This window comes from Acomys minous, assembly GCF_964271855.1.
Source record: "Acomys minous genome assembly, chromosome: 12".
Lineage (NCBI taxonomy): Eukaryota > Metazoa > Chordata > Mammalia > Rodentia > Muridae > Acomys > Acomys minous.
In genome coordinates this window covers 68,354,214-68,369,420 of record NC_140493.1, presented here as the reverse complement: position 1 = coordinate 68,369,420, position 15,207 = coordinate 68,354,214, and the positions used below count along the sequence as shown (strand labels likewise).

At 49.6% G+C, this 15,207-nt stretch overlaps 1 protein-coding gene across 4 annotated transcripts in view; it reads right to left on the bottom strand.

Moving 5' to 3' along the window:
• SLC43A2 (solute carrier family 43 member 2) overlaps window positions 1-15,207 on the bottom strand; it is a 51,858-nt gene that overhangs the window by 30,310 nt on the left and 6,341 nt on the right. For all 4 annotated transcript variants that reach the window (XM_084802801.1, XM_084802798.1, XM_084802799.1 and 1 more), the window contains exons 3-5: window positions 7,616-7,823; window positions 5,780-5,835; window positions 4,473-4,549 (exon numbers count right to left, since the gene is read on the bottom strand). In XM_084802801.1, the coding sequence (XP_084658927.1) occupies window positions 4,473-4,549; window positions 5,780-5,835; window positions 7,616-7,823 (341 nt within the window). The remainder of the gene's footprint in view (window positions 1-4,472; window positions 4,550-5,779; window positions 5,836-7,615; window positions 7,824-15,207) is intronic.

Below are 15,207 nucleotides of genomic sequence, written 5' to 3'. Positions count from 1 at the left end.
ACACACACACACACAGTGAAGCTGAAAGCAACCCATAGTCTGCAAGCCAATGTCCCCAGCAAAACTTGTATGTACACATTTGCTTGTGGTCCAAGTGCATAGTTTTCTGGAGCCTATTCATGGCCCATCTAGAAATCTAAAAACCATAGGTAAACCTTCACTCCTACAGAGAGATTATTTGTATTTCAAAGAGATTTTTACAAAGTACAAGGAAGAAAAAAAAAATCACACAAAGGAGAATTAGATAAATGATACAAAGGAGCAATTCACTGAAAGTGCACAGTGACACCGGGCTGGGATGGTAGAACCCACCCATCCTGGCACTTGAGAGGTGAAAGCTGAAGGATCAGGAATGAAAGCTAGCCTGGGCTACACAGCAAGTTCAAACACTATCACTGGAGGATCAGGAATGAAAGCTAGCCTGGGCTACACAGCAAGTTCAAACACTATCACTGGAGGATCAGGAATGAAAGCTTGCCTGGGCTACACAGCAAGTTCAAACACTATCACTGGAGGATCAGGAATGAAAGCTAGCCTGGGCTACACAGCAAGTTCAAACACTATCACTGGCCAGGCAAACTGCCTAAAGTTTAAAAGATGAGCCGGGCGTGGTGGCGCAGCCCTTTAATACCAGCACTCGGGAGGCAGAGGCAGGTAGAACGATGTGAGTTTGAGGGCAGCCTGGTCTACAAAGCGAGTCCAGGACAGCCAAGGCTACACAGAGAGACCTTGTCTTGAAAAACTAAAACAAACAAACAAACAAACAAAAAAGATGAAATATTTGAACACCCTTTTAACTCTAGCACATAAGAAGCAGAAACAGACTTTATGAGTTTGGGGCTAGCCTGGTCTACACAGTAAGTGACAGGCCAGGGCTGCATAGTGAGTAAGACCTTAAAGAAACAAAACAAAAGCTGAGCAGTGGCGCACACCTTTAAATCCCAGCACTCGAGAGGCAGAGGCAGGCAGATCGCTGTGAGTTCGAGGCCAGCCTAGTCTACAAAGTGAGTCCAGGACAGCGAAGGCTACACAGAGAAACCGTGTCTTGAAAAACCTTAAAAAAAAAAAAAAAAAAAAAAAAAAAAAAAAAAAAAGAAAGAAAGAAAAAGAAAAAAAGAAACAAATAAACAAAAGAAAAAAATAAACAAGTAAAAGATAAAAGAGGACCAGCAAGATGGCTCAGCATATATAGGCATTTGATAAGAAAGCTGAGAAACCCCTCCTCAGACCACAGTATGAGCATGTGCCTACACACAAAACAAAGCAAAGCCAACAAATAAACATAAAAAAATATGCCAAAGATGAACGATGTTCTGGAGGGGGATCTGAGAAAGGTACGTACGTTCAGACAGGTTACTGGGACTGTAAGTGCAGGCAGTGAACTCCACTTTCGGAGGCTGCGTGAAAGCATATATTAAAATTTAAAACACACATAGGGGCTGGAGAGATGGCTCAGTGGTTAAGAGCACCACCTGCTCTTCCAAAGGTCCTGAGTTCAATTCCCAGCAACCACATGGTGGCTCACAACCATCTATAATGTGATCTAATGCCCTCTTCCGGTGTGCAGGTGTACATATGGACAGAACACTGCATACATAATAAATAAATAAATATAAAAAAATAATTAAAAAAAAATTTAAAACACACTAACCCAGGGCCTAGAAATTCCACTTCCTGGGACTTATTTTACAGAAATGCACACACAGATGGTTTATTCTAACCATATTCATAAAGGGAAGAACTAGAAACAACCTGAACGTCCATGAGTGGGAAACTAGCTGAGTGAAGCACAGTTTGTCTCTACAATCGGGAGTGCAGAACTGAGCTACAGCGAGGACCTTCACTGGACACTAAAGAAAGACAGCAGAGCTCGAGCCAGGCGAGGTGGCGCACGCCTGTAATCCCAGCAGTTGGGAGGCAGAGGCAGGTGGATCACTGTGAGTTGAAGGCTAGCCTGGTCTACAAAGTGAGTCCAGGACAGCCAAGGCTACATAGAGAAACCCTGTCTTGAAAAAACAAAAACAACAACAAACAAAGCACGGAGCTCTAGGTAGAGGCTGGTATACAGAAGACACATTATGTAGATAAAACAAATGAGTACAGTTAAAGCCAAAAGAGTAACACTGATGCGGACAGACAAAACACCACCGAAGGACGTGTTCTGAATTCCTGAAGGTAGACATTTAGAACCTCTGCAGCTTAGGATTTAAATTTCTGAAATGCTGAATACTTAAGAGTATTTTTGTTTTATTACAACAGCATAGTAAGAAAAGTCAAAAGAGCACTTATGAGTTGTCACGTTTTCCTAGAAGCGCCTTGGACTACAGCTTCCCACTGCGTTTGGCAGGCTTTCTTTAATGTCGTGGAGATCGTTATGAACAAGCAGAAAGGCACAAATGTGTGGAAATGTCACCACGGGATCTAACACTCTGTATGCTAACTAAAAAGAGCAATGAAGAAGGAAGTAGACACACAAAATAAAGGTTCCCTCTCTTCTTTGTGTGGTTTTGTTTTGGTTTGGGTGTTTTGTTTTGTTTTGTTTTTGAGATAGACTCTGCTGTGTAGCCCAGGCTGGCTCTTATCCCAGCTTCCTCAGAAGCAGCGTTACCGGCACATCCCTGTATCTGCCCTACAAAATTTCTTTCTTATTTTAATTTTTTATTTTATTTTATTGGAGAAGGGGTTTCTCTATGGTCCTGGCCATCCTGTAGCTCAATGTGTAGACCAAAACTGACCTTGAACTCACAAAGCCTCCCAAGTGCTGGGATTAAAGGCCTGGGCCACCACAGCAGGTGCCTACAGGACGTTTTGTTTGTTTGATTGATTCGGGTTTTTGAGACAGGGTTTCTTTGTGTGGCCTTAACTGTCCTGGAACTCGCTCTATAGCTCTGATTGCCTCTGCCTCTGGAGTGCTGGGATTACAGGTGGGTAGGGCTGCAGCCAGCTCTTCCCAGCTGGGGTCGGTACCTGGAGCCCGACGCAAGCGGGCAAGCGCGCTGCCCCTGAGCTGCACCCCAGCCTCTATTTCTCGCATGCCTCACGGTGACTAAGCATCGGTCTGCATTGTGCTGCTTAAGCTCCTCATCTCAGACTTGCATCCCTGAAGGTCAGATCTGCCCTAACAGATGCCCAGCGTGACTGAAATAGCAGGGGCGACGCCAGGCTTTTATTTTTCATCTTGATAAAAAGGAGGGCTGGTGGTGTTCACGCTGCCCAAGAACAAACAGAGCGGCGTGTGACTCCTGTTTCACACTTACACAACCTAGTGGAATTTGTGTACTTTTCACAGTATGAACATATTTCTCGCTGTTTCAACATTTGTTTTCCTCTGGGATTACGAGAGAACATATCTATTTTTCATTTTTAAATGCATCTGATTTTTAAAAAATAAAATAAAAAAATGCCCCAACAGATACAAAATAAATCTGCCTGGCACGCAACAGAGGTAAAGCAACTCAGTCCCCAGGCTTAAGCGTGTCGCTCGCCCTCAGGCACCACCCAGGGCACAGCACACACACTGTCTACACTGGGTCTTCTTCGCTGACCAGAGACTGCAGTGAAAGACCCATGTCCATGGACACAGGCCCAGACAGTCATCTTCCCCGCGGGGGCAAAGCACAGGAAAGGGGAGCAGAGAAGAGGTGTGCCTGCAGGCGGGCACAGAGATGCTAGCGTCTTCAGGCTCCTTTGTCAAAGGACTAGGAAGGTTCCAGAAAAGGCCTCTCAACAGATTGGCTCCTGACTCAAGCGCCATGGTAACTCAGAACCAGACTTCACGGCTAACGGAACAGCAGCTGGTGAATCCCCAGCCCTTCCTCAGAGGTGAGCTGAGTAGGGAGGATGTCCCTGCCAACAGAAGCTTCTGGATAGTACCCTGGGCTGGCCGGGCAAGTCTGCAGTCCTCCCTCTGCGAAAGATGTTTCTATATATCTGCCCCCTCCAGTCCTCCTCCCCCCTTAATTAAGAAGTCCATTTTGTAGCATCCTGGTGGTCCTAGGAAGAATATGCTCAAAGTTCTGAGAAATGGCCCCACCTGTCTGGCCAGACAACTGCTCCCTAGCCAAGAAGAGTGTCACAATGTTGCCACTCAGCTCTAAGCATCCACAAAGGTTGGGGCTGAGTGGTTCCAGGACAGGCTTGTCCACAAATGGCTTTCCTGGAGAGCCTTCAGGACAGCAGCCATGGAAGAGAGCGTCTTTTTTGGACACACGATTAATAACCTGTATCCTCCAATGCCAAAGGCAAGGCAAGGCCAGAGGCAGCTGCAAATCACCCTGGGAGGAGCATCTGCCCGCTTTCAAACCTATGAGACAGGCTTTGCTGTCAGGCCACCTCACGCACAGCCCCTACACTGCTTGGGACATCCGAGTGTATTTGAGAATGGAAGGAAAGGACCCGGAAACCAACAGATATGCCCCGCATTCAGTTTACTTAGCTGAAAACGCTCCTTAACCTAACAAGCCAATACTTACTGTTAATGAAGTGAACGTCATGCACATCCCCCCAAAGCCATTCAGAGCCAAGGCGATGAAGATGAGCACAGAGAGCGCTGTGGACAGACAGAAAGTTGTTAAGTAGGGGAGCCCAGGGGCACAGTGTTCCACACCAAGAAGGCTACAGAGGAGCCAAAAATAAAGCCTTGGCCACCATGGGTTGGTGGCACCTCACCCTCATCCTCCTGCCTTCCTCATGGAGCTTGAGTCCTAGCAAAAGACCAGCACTCACTCTCTTCTCTCTGTTAACCTAGCAGCAAGCAGACAGCCCCCAAAAAGCTGCTAACAGGCACCAAAACCCCAGCTTCCAGAAAATCAGTGGATGAGCCTAGAGAAGACAGTTGTGAAAATTTAGGTCCTGTTTTGGCGGTGTTCTACTTCCAACATACATACATACATTTATTTATTTATTTGTTCGAGACGGGGTTCCTCTGTGTAGCCCTGGCTGTCCCGGAACTCACTCTGTAGTCCAGGCTGGCCTCGAACTCACGGAGATCCACCTGCCTCTGCCTCCCGAGTGCTGCCGGCACTACCACCAGGTCCTGGGGCTCTAAAAGCCCTTAGACTCCCTGACTGGGGGATGGGGTCCAGGTGTCTGCTAAGCTGTTTTTCAAGAGCTGTCCTGGGCTGCCTTGAGGGCTCAGCTCAGCTGGTGTGATGCATCAGACTGTAATCCCAGCCCTTAGGCTGAGCCAGACTGTAAGCCTAAGACTAGCTCGGGCTACCCCAGTCCCAAAGGGCCAAGTACTGGGGATATTTGCTCAGTGACAGAGTGCTTGGCTGCCTGGCATTTGCAAGCCCTGGCTTCAATTCTCCAAACTGAATGAAAAAGAAGAAGAAGAGAAAAAAGAGGAGGAAGAGGAGGAGGAGGAGCAGGAAAAGGAGATGGCTCAGCCTACCATTTCTGTACCATGGAAAGCCATGTCCCGTAGCTGGCCTGATAGATAAACCTTGTCTTTCACGTGGCGCCAATGACGCTACCACTAGAAGCCTCACATGCCCTGGGAACACATCTCACATGTTTGCTTGAGATGATTATTCTTAGGAGCCATGCATTTGAAAGAGTTAAATCCTAGGCAACTCTGGCAGAAAGCTGCCACAGCCACCCATGAGATTAGTGAGGAGCTGGCCAACAACAGGTAATCCTTTTGGTGACATCAAGCCTAGTGTAACTATAACTAACACACACCACCACCACCACCACCCCCCAAGACAGGTGGGCCAATGAGCATCTGTGGATATTGGATCTTCCCTCGGTTGGGGGCAGGGAGAAAAAGCATACTCACAGTCTGGGCTGCTCGCTCCATATGCAATCAGCAAGCAGGAGACGGCGAAGCAGGCACTAAAACCAAACAGAGAGTGAACTGTTTATTCTACACCATCCGCTGCTGTTAGTGTAGAGCTGTGTGTGGGTCTTTATTGTCACTTCGGGATGTTTATCCGTGTTAATTAACAGTTCTAGGGCGACCCAGGAAGTGCCTCAGGGGGGCTGCAGGACTATGCAGGGCGCTGGCCCATTAGCACTGGTTCCAGTGCTGAGAACTGTGCTGTGGGTCTTTTGTATGCTACGTGAGTGCCACCTCTGAGCTGCAGCCTCGGCTTCATTTCATAATTGTTAAGATGTCACTTATTTTTGCCCGGCTGCGGTGGCACATGCCTTTAGTCCCAGCACTCAAGAAGCTGGGCCAGGCAGATATCTTAGTTCAAGGCCAGCCTGGCACAGAGGGAGTTCCAAAACTACCAGGGAATACTTAGAGAAAATCTGTCTCTCTCTCTCTCTCTCTCTCACACACACACACACACACCTACCTTCATTCATTTTCATTAATTAACTTTACTCAGGTTTTTGTTTTGTTTTTGCAGGCAGTAGAACCCAGGGCCAGGCACAGGTTGGGCAGGCACTCTCCCTCATCCACAGCCTTTATATCTAAAGCACTTAATCCCTGATCTGCAAAGTGAGTCCAGGACAGCCAAGGCTATACAGAGAAACCCTGCCTCGAAAAACCAAACCAAACCAAACAAACAACAACAAAAGAATGCCATGTGTGAAGGCCAGGCATGGTGGAGCACTCAGGAGGCAGAGGCAGGTGGATTGCTATGAGTTTGAGGCCAGCCTGGTCTACAAAGCGAGTCCAAGACAGCCAAGGCTACACAATGAGACCCTGTCTCAAAAAACCAAAAACCAAAAAAAAAAAAACCCCCAAAAAACAAAAAAATAAAAAAATTTTAAAAAAAAGAAAAAGAAAAAAAAATGAATGCCACCTGTGGGCCATAGTTTAGGTGTAGAACATTTTGCCCAGCACACATCTGGCAGAGTTTAATGTGCAGCAACACTCATCCCCCCACCAACCCGCCCTCCCCCAGACACACACGAGGAGGAAGAATGACACATGTATATCTAATTTACATTTGCATATATTTAGATATGTTCAAAACTTTTCTTTTTCTGGAGGAAGTATAAGGCCAGAAGTCTTCGGAAACCAACGCTCTATTCTGCTTATTTCACTTAGTGTGTGTAGGTGTGTCCATCTCACGGCACGAGAAGAGCGGTCAGAGGGCAACTTGCAGGGGTCAGTTCTCTAGCGTCTACCACGTAGGCTCCCAGGACAGCACTGAGGTCACCAGGCTTGGTGGCAAGTATCTTTCCCTGAAGGGCCAATTGATGGCCCCAAAGGCTAATGTTAAAAGATGAACAAGCAGGCTGGGCGTGGTGGCGCATGCCTTTAATCCCAGTACTCGGGAGGCAGAGGCAGGTAGATCACTGAGTTCGAGGCCAGCCTGGTCTACAAGGTGAGCCCAGGACAGCCAAGGCTACACAGAGAGACCCTGTCTCAAAAAACAAAAACAAAAACAAACAAACAAACAAAAAAACAAAACGAACAAGCTCAGGGCCTCCCAGACGGGTGGGAGTCCTGCGGCTTGCATGTAGAAGTGCACGCAGAAAGCAGTGAGGATCACAGCGTCTACCGATTCTGTGCCAGATAGTGTAGTAACCCTGCCCCAGGCAGGCATTTAGAGAGCCTCATGGTGCACCTGCTAACACATTCCAAGACTCCCTACAGCAGGGAATGCGGCACAAGGTATCACCTAGCCCCCTGCCGCCTCAAGGAACCCATACTGACCTGCCCAGCAGCCTGAGCTTCCTCGGACCATACTTGTCCATGATGATGCCCAGGGGCAGGGTGATGGCACTGAGCAGGAAGGAGCCCACGGTGAACGCCAGATTTAGAATCTCATCCTGGGCCTTGCAGCTGAGCCAGCCGTTCACCAGGATCACCTCCTCCTGCTCTGGCTCCGCGGTGCTCCCGACTGTGCCGTTGCTGACATTCTCTGTGCGGGGAAAGAAAGAGCACATGGTAGGCATCCCCAAAGACTCAAGCGGCAGACGCACCTTCACAATTACACCCCCGAGAAACCCAAAGCTTGCTTTGCGTGCCGCAAGGCTCACAGCAACTGGCAAGATGCATTTTGTTCTCCCCAGAGCCCCTGCAGTAATAATGCAGATGTTTGCAACATCTGTAGAAAGCACAGAGCAGGCAACGAATCCAATAGAGAGCGCCACTCCTCAGCAAAGAGGCTGCCCACAACCTCGAGGGCTCCCTTTGATACACATCTTCCATCCCAAGGTTCCCAATCTGCGTGATGGCGGATACCTACAATCTAAGCACTGGGGAGGTCAATGCAGGAAGATCAGGGGCTCAGAGTCACCCACAGACAGATAAGAAGTCGGAGGGCAGTCTAGACCACAAGAGACCCTGTGTCAAAAGGGTGAGTGGGACACGATGGCTCAGCAGGTAAAGGCACCTGCCACCAAGTCCGATGAGCCGAACTGCATCCCCAGGACCCATGTGACAGAAGGTGAGGATCACTCCCAAAGACTGTGCTGACTTTTGCTTGTGTCCTGTGATCTGCATGCTGGGAACATGCGCACACGCATGCTGCACACACACATTAAATAAATGTAATAAAGCAGTGCGGAAGCTGTGTACACAGGCACAACACGCCTTTAATCCCAGCACTCGGGAGGCACACGCAGGTGGATCTCTGTGAGTTCGAGGCCAGCCTGGTCTAAAACTTGAGTCCAGGACAGCCAAGGGTACACAGAGAAACCCTGTCTTGAAAAACCAAATAAAGGAAGGAAGGAAGGAAGGAAACTTGGGTATGGTGTCAAATGGGGGAGACAGAGAAAGATGGATCGTTGGGGCTTAATGGTCAGTTCAGTCAGTCTAAACTACCTGACAAACTCTAGGTTAGGGAGAAACCCTACCGCAAAAAATAAATAAATAAATAAATAAATAAATAAATAAATAAATAAAAAATAGAAAATTAAAATTAAAATTAAAAAACAAAAAATCCAACGTGGATAGCTCCTAAAGAAACAACGCCTAGGGATGTCTCTACATGCTTATGTGCAAACATGCACATGTGCACATACATGTATGCAGTGGGCATGAGCACACTCACACACATATACAAGGCCAGCTGGGCTTCAGAGTGAGACCTCATCTCAAAACTATGATTCCCCAGGTGGCAGCAGCCCATGTCTTTAATCTCAGCACTTGGGAGGCAGAGGCAGATAGACGGATTTCTGTGAGTTCAAGGACAGCCAACTCTACACAGAGACACGGTCTCAAAAAATTAATTAATTAGTTAGTTAAAAAGTGATTTTCATTCTACAGTATTCTATACCCTACACCCAATCACAGTGTCCATAGCTCAGGGTCCAGCCTTGGCTGTGGAGTCCCAGGCTGTCTCAAACATTTTCAGTGGTTCTGGAGGAAGACTTGGGAAAGACAGGTTGCTGGCCTCTCCATGACGCAGGGTTTTCCTCAGCCAATCTGGACAAACTGAATGGCCCTGTGCTTCTGGACCGCAGCACGTGGCATATGACATCTCCCACCGTAGAATTTCCAGGCCTCCCAACACCAGGTACTGCTACTCAGAACAAAAAAAAAAAAAAAAAAAAAAGGTTGGAGCTCCCGGTCTGTTTTTGAGATACTGGACACTAAACTCAGGCCCACATGTATATAAGGCAAGCCACCTACCACTTAGCTACGCTCTCAGCTCGAGTTTTCATTTCCTCAAGAGCCCAGGAGTTATTTTTGTTCATTTACAGAGACGCACCTTTCTGACCATTCTTACTGGAGTCACTGTGTTTGTTGGTGCCCGCCCACCTCCCTTCACGCCTGTTGTGCCAGCCACACCTGCATGCATACGAACCCCCTCCAAAGTTCACCCACAGTGAAAACAGCACAAACAGGACAGTTCTGGCAGGAGAGAGGGTGGGGACCAGCTGGGGATGGCACTGAGCAAACTCCTTGCTGGGACCACTCCTTTAAGTGACGCAAACTACTCCTGCAGAAGCAAGCGTTCACATTCACTCTAAGGTGCCACCAAAGAGCCAAGGAAACTCTTCCCCAGGTTAACTGCCTGCCTCCCAGCTGCCGCCCTCGAGGTGTACAAAGCTGGGGGGTGGGGGGGGGGAGGCCTCTGGCAGCCACCCAAGGTAACTGGAAGAAGCACTTGGGGTGACTAGTGGCATATGCCTACCTCTTCTGACCCAAGAGCCCTGCTTGGGGCACGCAGAGGTGACAGTGGCCGACCCGCCTCTGGATTCTAAGTTCCCTTCTCCTGCTCCGTCTTGTATATCCTTGGAATGTGACTTGCACTTGCTTTGCTGGCGCTAGACAGAGTCTGATGATAGTGTACCTCTAGAGCTTTGGGGACGATCATGAAAAAAACCCAACACTCTACAACTCGAAACGGGCATGCAAAGTGTGTGGTAAGTAAGTGCTGTTATTGAGGGGCTCAGGATGGGGTGGGTGTTCAATGGGACAGCAGCTTCTCACCGTGCCAAGGAACACAGTGCTGTTATCAACTCGTCACAGCATAAGCTGTGGGTTTAGGGGTGCCCGGGCTAAGCCTGAGGCTAGGCACAGTCTTCTGGCTGCTGTGTAGCGGTCTCAGTGGGCCCTGGCCACCACCAGAGCTGTTTACTGAGTGAGTGGAAAGGATGAATCAGATCCCAGGGGCCAAAGGGATCAAGAAGGGAAAGGAAATAGGACGCGCGGAACCAAGCCGAAGACAGAAGGACTTAGGGAGATCAGAGCGCAAGTTAACACCCTGAACCCACACGAACAAAACCCGCTCCTGCCACTTTCAATCCCCACTTGGGACCTTCCACGCTGACAGTCCTCTGTGCCCACTGGTCCCACGTGCTGTTGTGGCCGCTGGCAGGTGTGAGGCAGTTCCTGGAAACAAGGAGGCTGGTTTCGGGTGTCAGCCCAGCCAGCGGAACAGGAACTGGACCTGAAGGAGGCGGACAGGGCCTCCGCCCAGCTTAGGAGCACTTCCAGGCAATCACACAGGTATGAACCAGCTAGCACGGATAAGACCGAGTGGACAGGTGGAGGGAGGGCCCGCCAGCATGAGACCTGACCACACAGGGTCTGGAGTCAGTTATTTCCACTCAAGAACTTAAGAGTACCACAGGCTCGGAGCTGGAGAGATGGCTCAGAGGTTAAGAGCACTGACTGGTCTTCCAGAGGTCCTGAGTTCAATTCCCAGCAACCACATGGTGGCTCACAACCATCTATAATGAGATCTGATGCCCTCTTCTGTCATTCATGCCAGCAGAGCATGAATAAATAAATCTTTAAAAAAAAAAAAAAAAGAGTACCACAGGCTCTCTGGTAAGGTGGAACAGGGGAGGAAAGGTTGTTTTTATTATTTTTTGGTTTTTTGGGTTTTTTTTAGGGGGGCAGGGCGCAAGGCTGGTGTGGCCTATTAAGAGGCACTCTCCCTCACTGTTCCCTTCTCTTTTTCTGCTTTTCCCAGAGGGCTGTCCTGGAACTTACACTATACACTAGGTTGGCCTCAAACTCAGGGATTTGCGCTGCCTCTGCCTCCCAAGTGCGCCACCATGCTCGGCTTCCATGACTCTTCTCAAGAGATAGAAGGCAAAATCCTGAGGCACTGGCTTCCTACAGCCCCAGGTCCCGGGTTCAATTCTCAGCATTGCAGGTTAATAAAAATAAAACCTTAAGGGCTGGAGAGATGGCTCAGTGGTTAGAGCACTTGTTGCTCTTACAGAGGACTTGGGCTCAGTTCCCACGTGGTGGCTCATAAGCGCTGAAATTCTAGCCCTAGAGGAGCCAGTGCTGTCTTCTGACCGCCAGTGGCACCAGGCACACACGTTCTGCATATAAACACATTCAGGCAAAACATTTATACACATAAAATAAATCAACCTTTAAAAAAATATTTTTTAAATCCTAAGATGGGTTGGTGAAGATGGTTCAGCAGATACCGAGCCTGACAGCTCGGGTTTGATTCCCAGGACTCATATGGTCGAAGCAAAGAACCAACTCCCGCAAGCTGTTTTCTCACTTCCACATGTACACTGTGCCTTGTGCATATTCAGACACACACACACACACACACACACACACACACACACACACACACACACACAGATACAGACACAGACACACACATACAAATAGCTAAATATAATTTTCAAAATTCAAACCCCGTTCGAGGCCAGCCTGGTCTACAAAGCGAGTCCAGGACAGCCAAGGCTACACAGAGAAACCCTGTCTCGAAAAACAAAAACAAAACAAACAAACAAACAAACAAAATCAACCCCAAGGCCCTCGCAGCCTCCTGACATGGTGGAAGTGAGCACACGTGGATGATCTGTTTGGTCTTCAACGACACGAGGCATCTGAGGAGGAAGGGCTGGCCATCCTTCCTTCACTCATGCTAGAGCCACTAAGGCCAGGAGCAGGGACCAATACTTCAAGCCACCAGTATCTGCTCTTAAATCCCCGCCAACAGGGGAGGGCCCCCCCTTCCCTGGGCCTCTCTCTGCTCACCTGCCTCCAGAAAGTGATGTCTAGAATCAAATGACCTTGGATTAGGGGACCAAATAGCTTTTTTGTTGTTGTTGTTGTTGTTGTTTTGTTTTGTTTTTCGACACAGACTTTCTCTGTTAGCCTTGACTATCCTGGACCTGCTTTTAGACCAGGCTGGCCTCGAACTGACAGTGATCCACCTGCCTCTGCCTCCCAAGTGCTGGTATTAAAGGCGTGCGCCACTATGCCCAGCTCCAAATAGCATTCTTTTCTCTGTCTGGGAAGCCTGAGTGTCCCTTACATGGGGAGGAAACTGAACCCTCAGGGAGTCTGGACTTCTGTTAACAATAAACAGGCCACACAAATCTTCCTAGTCCCAGTAGATGCCCAGCCATACGCAGGCTGTCCCTGACTTCCCTTTCCCCACTCAGCCACAGAAAGCCAGCAAAGGGACCAGCACTAGGAAGTGTGAGGCCCCCAAGGTGTCCCCTGCTCAGCCAAGAGTGCAGCCATCACCAACCCAGCTCAGGCCAGCCTCTTTGGATCTCGCCTGCACCTGTTTATTAAACAGGTGCCTCCAGCACTGAGCAGCCTGGGCCAGGCCTGTGGGGGAGGGGGACAGTGGGGGGAGGCGACACAGGACGACACAAGCAAGAAGAGGATAAAGTGGAGTGCCAGAGTATGCTGAGAACAGGCCTAGGGCTGCCAGGCCCAGGACGGGAGGACAATGCCCTGTATTGTTGGCTCCACTCACAAACAAAATCTTAACAGAGAAGGCAGAGAAGGCAAGAGGGTTCTGTGACCCGACTCAGGGCTCCCCTTGGCTTTGCTAGGGTCAGAGAGAGTCCTCCCCTCACCCCAGGCAAACAAAGAGAGTGGGGAACTCCAGCACACCTCCCCAATGGCGCTGACGGAACAGAGAGGCACACAGACGGAGCCGGCCTCTAAGTTCCTCGGCAGCCTTTTCTCAGGCTGTGGCTGGTGACTGAGCTCCTCCCCTCCGTGGTGCTGAGCCCCGGGCCAGGCCTCCTGAGGGTACCTGCCTCAGCATCTCCTGCCTCTCTCTCATCCTTAGTCTATCCGGCAACAGGAAGCCGCACGTCAGGCCAGCGCGGGGGAGATGTGGGTGAGAGGTCGCCTAAACCACAGAGCCAGCAGGAGGCCGGACACAGTCAGTACCACTGGGCCCTCTCATGGAGGTCCCAGCAGCAGCGGCCACCCCCTGCTGACAGCCTGTGAGCACTGACCAACTGTTCACTAGGAGTCTTTCCTCAGGCCGCCAAGCACCCTCTCACTCTGACCCCATATTCCATGTGGTATTTCAGAGCAGGTGGGGGCCTTGTGAAAAGCATCGTGGAGCCTGTCAGGGCTAGGGACTCTGTGCTTGTGCTGTCCTTGCAGCTTAGAGGCAGTCTGGAAGGCTGAGAGAACAAAGCTGGGAAAAAGCTGGGCAGCACTAGAGGCTCTTCCTATCGCCTAGGGAGAATGGGGCTGTCCCACTGCTCTCCCACAAAGCCACAGAAAGCCAACCCAAGCAGACAGGACCTTCAAGAGACAGACACTAAGATAAAATAGGCCGACAGATGTCAGGGAGAGAAATCAGGTCATGAGAAGGGTGAGAGGGTGGTGGTGACAGCTAAGGGTATTCTTTGTGACATGTTTTTGAGGCTGTGGGTACAAGCGTTCAGCCCTTTTACTTTTTCTATTGGAATTTTTCTGAATTCAAAATATACTAGGGGCAGCCAGGTGAGGTGGCGCACGCCTTTAATCCCAGCCCTGGGGAGGCAGAGGCAGGCAGATCACTGTGAGTCAAGGCCAGCCTGGTCTATAAAATTGAGTCCAGGACAGCCAGGACTGTTACACAGAGAAACCCTCTCTCGGGAAAAATAAAAAAATAAAAAAATTTAAAAAAAGAAAGAAAGATGAGTCAAGAGAATCCTAAGTTCAAGGCTAGCCTGAGCTATATAGTAAGAATGTGTCTCAAAGGAAATACAATCACGCTCTAAGACAGTCATAAGCAATAAAAGTCTAAAGTTTTCAAACTTTATCATTGGCTTGTAGGTATGGATAAGAGCCCATAAGGGAAGCCCTTGAATTTTCCCTGTCCACATCTCAAGGCCGCCTGGCGTGGCGTCTTTCCCGGGGACAGCAGTCCCTCCGCCCTCTTGCTTCTTGCTGTCAGCGTTGAGAGGTCCTCCCGGGTCAGGGCAGGGAGTAAAGTGCTCACTGATCCCCAGTGAGCTGTGAACACTGAGCTCAGTGCTATCACTGAGCCTCAATAAATAAAAGTGGACGGTAGAGCCGGGTATGGTGGCACAAGCCTTTAATTAATTCTAGCACCTGGGGGGCAGAGGCAGGCAGATCGCTGTGAGTTCAAGGCCAGCCTGGTTTACAGAGCGAGCCCATGACAGCCAAGGCTATATAGAGAGACCCTGTTTCGAAAAACAAACAAATAAATAATTTCTTAAAAGTGGACAGCCTTTAAGCCCAGCACTCAGAGGCAGAGGCAAAGGCAGGTGGACCTCTGAGAGTTCGAGGCCAGCCTGGTCTACAGAGTAAGTTCCAGGAAGGCCAGGGCTACAACAGAGAAACTCTGTCTGGTATGTGGGGGTGGGGGGGGGGAAGCTTGGCACACGTGTCCATAAATATGACAGCATGCATATGTACACACAGATGGGGGTCCGTCTTCACGTCTGGGGCTGGGCTGAACTCTGCAGGGGCCACAGAGACTTCCATCTTTGCCGTCCTCACTCGACCCACACCAGGCCTGGGGCAAGTCCACAAGCGCCTCCGAGAGCTTCGCTGGGTTCTGGCAGGCCTCTGCCTCCCTGGCTTCCTTCCGGCCTTCCACCTGCCCA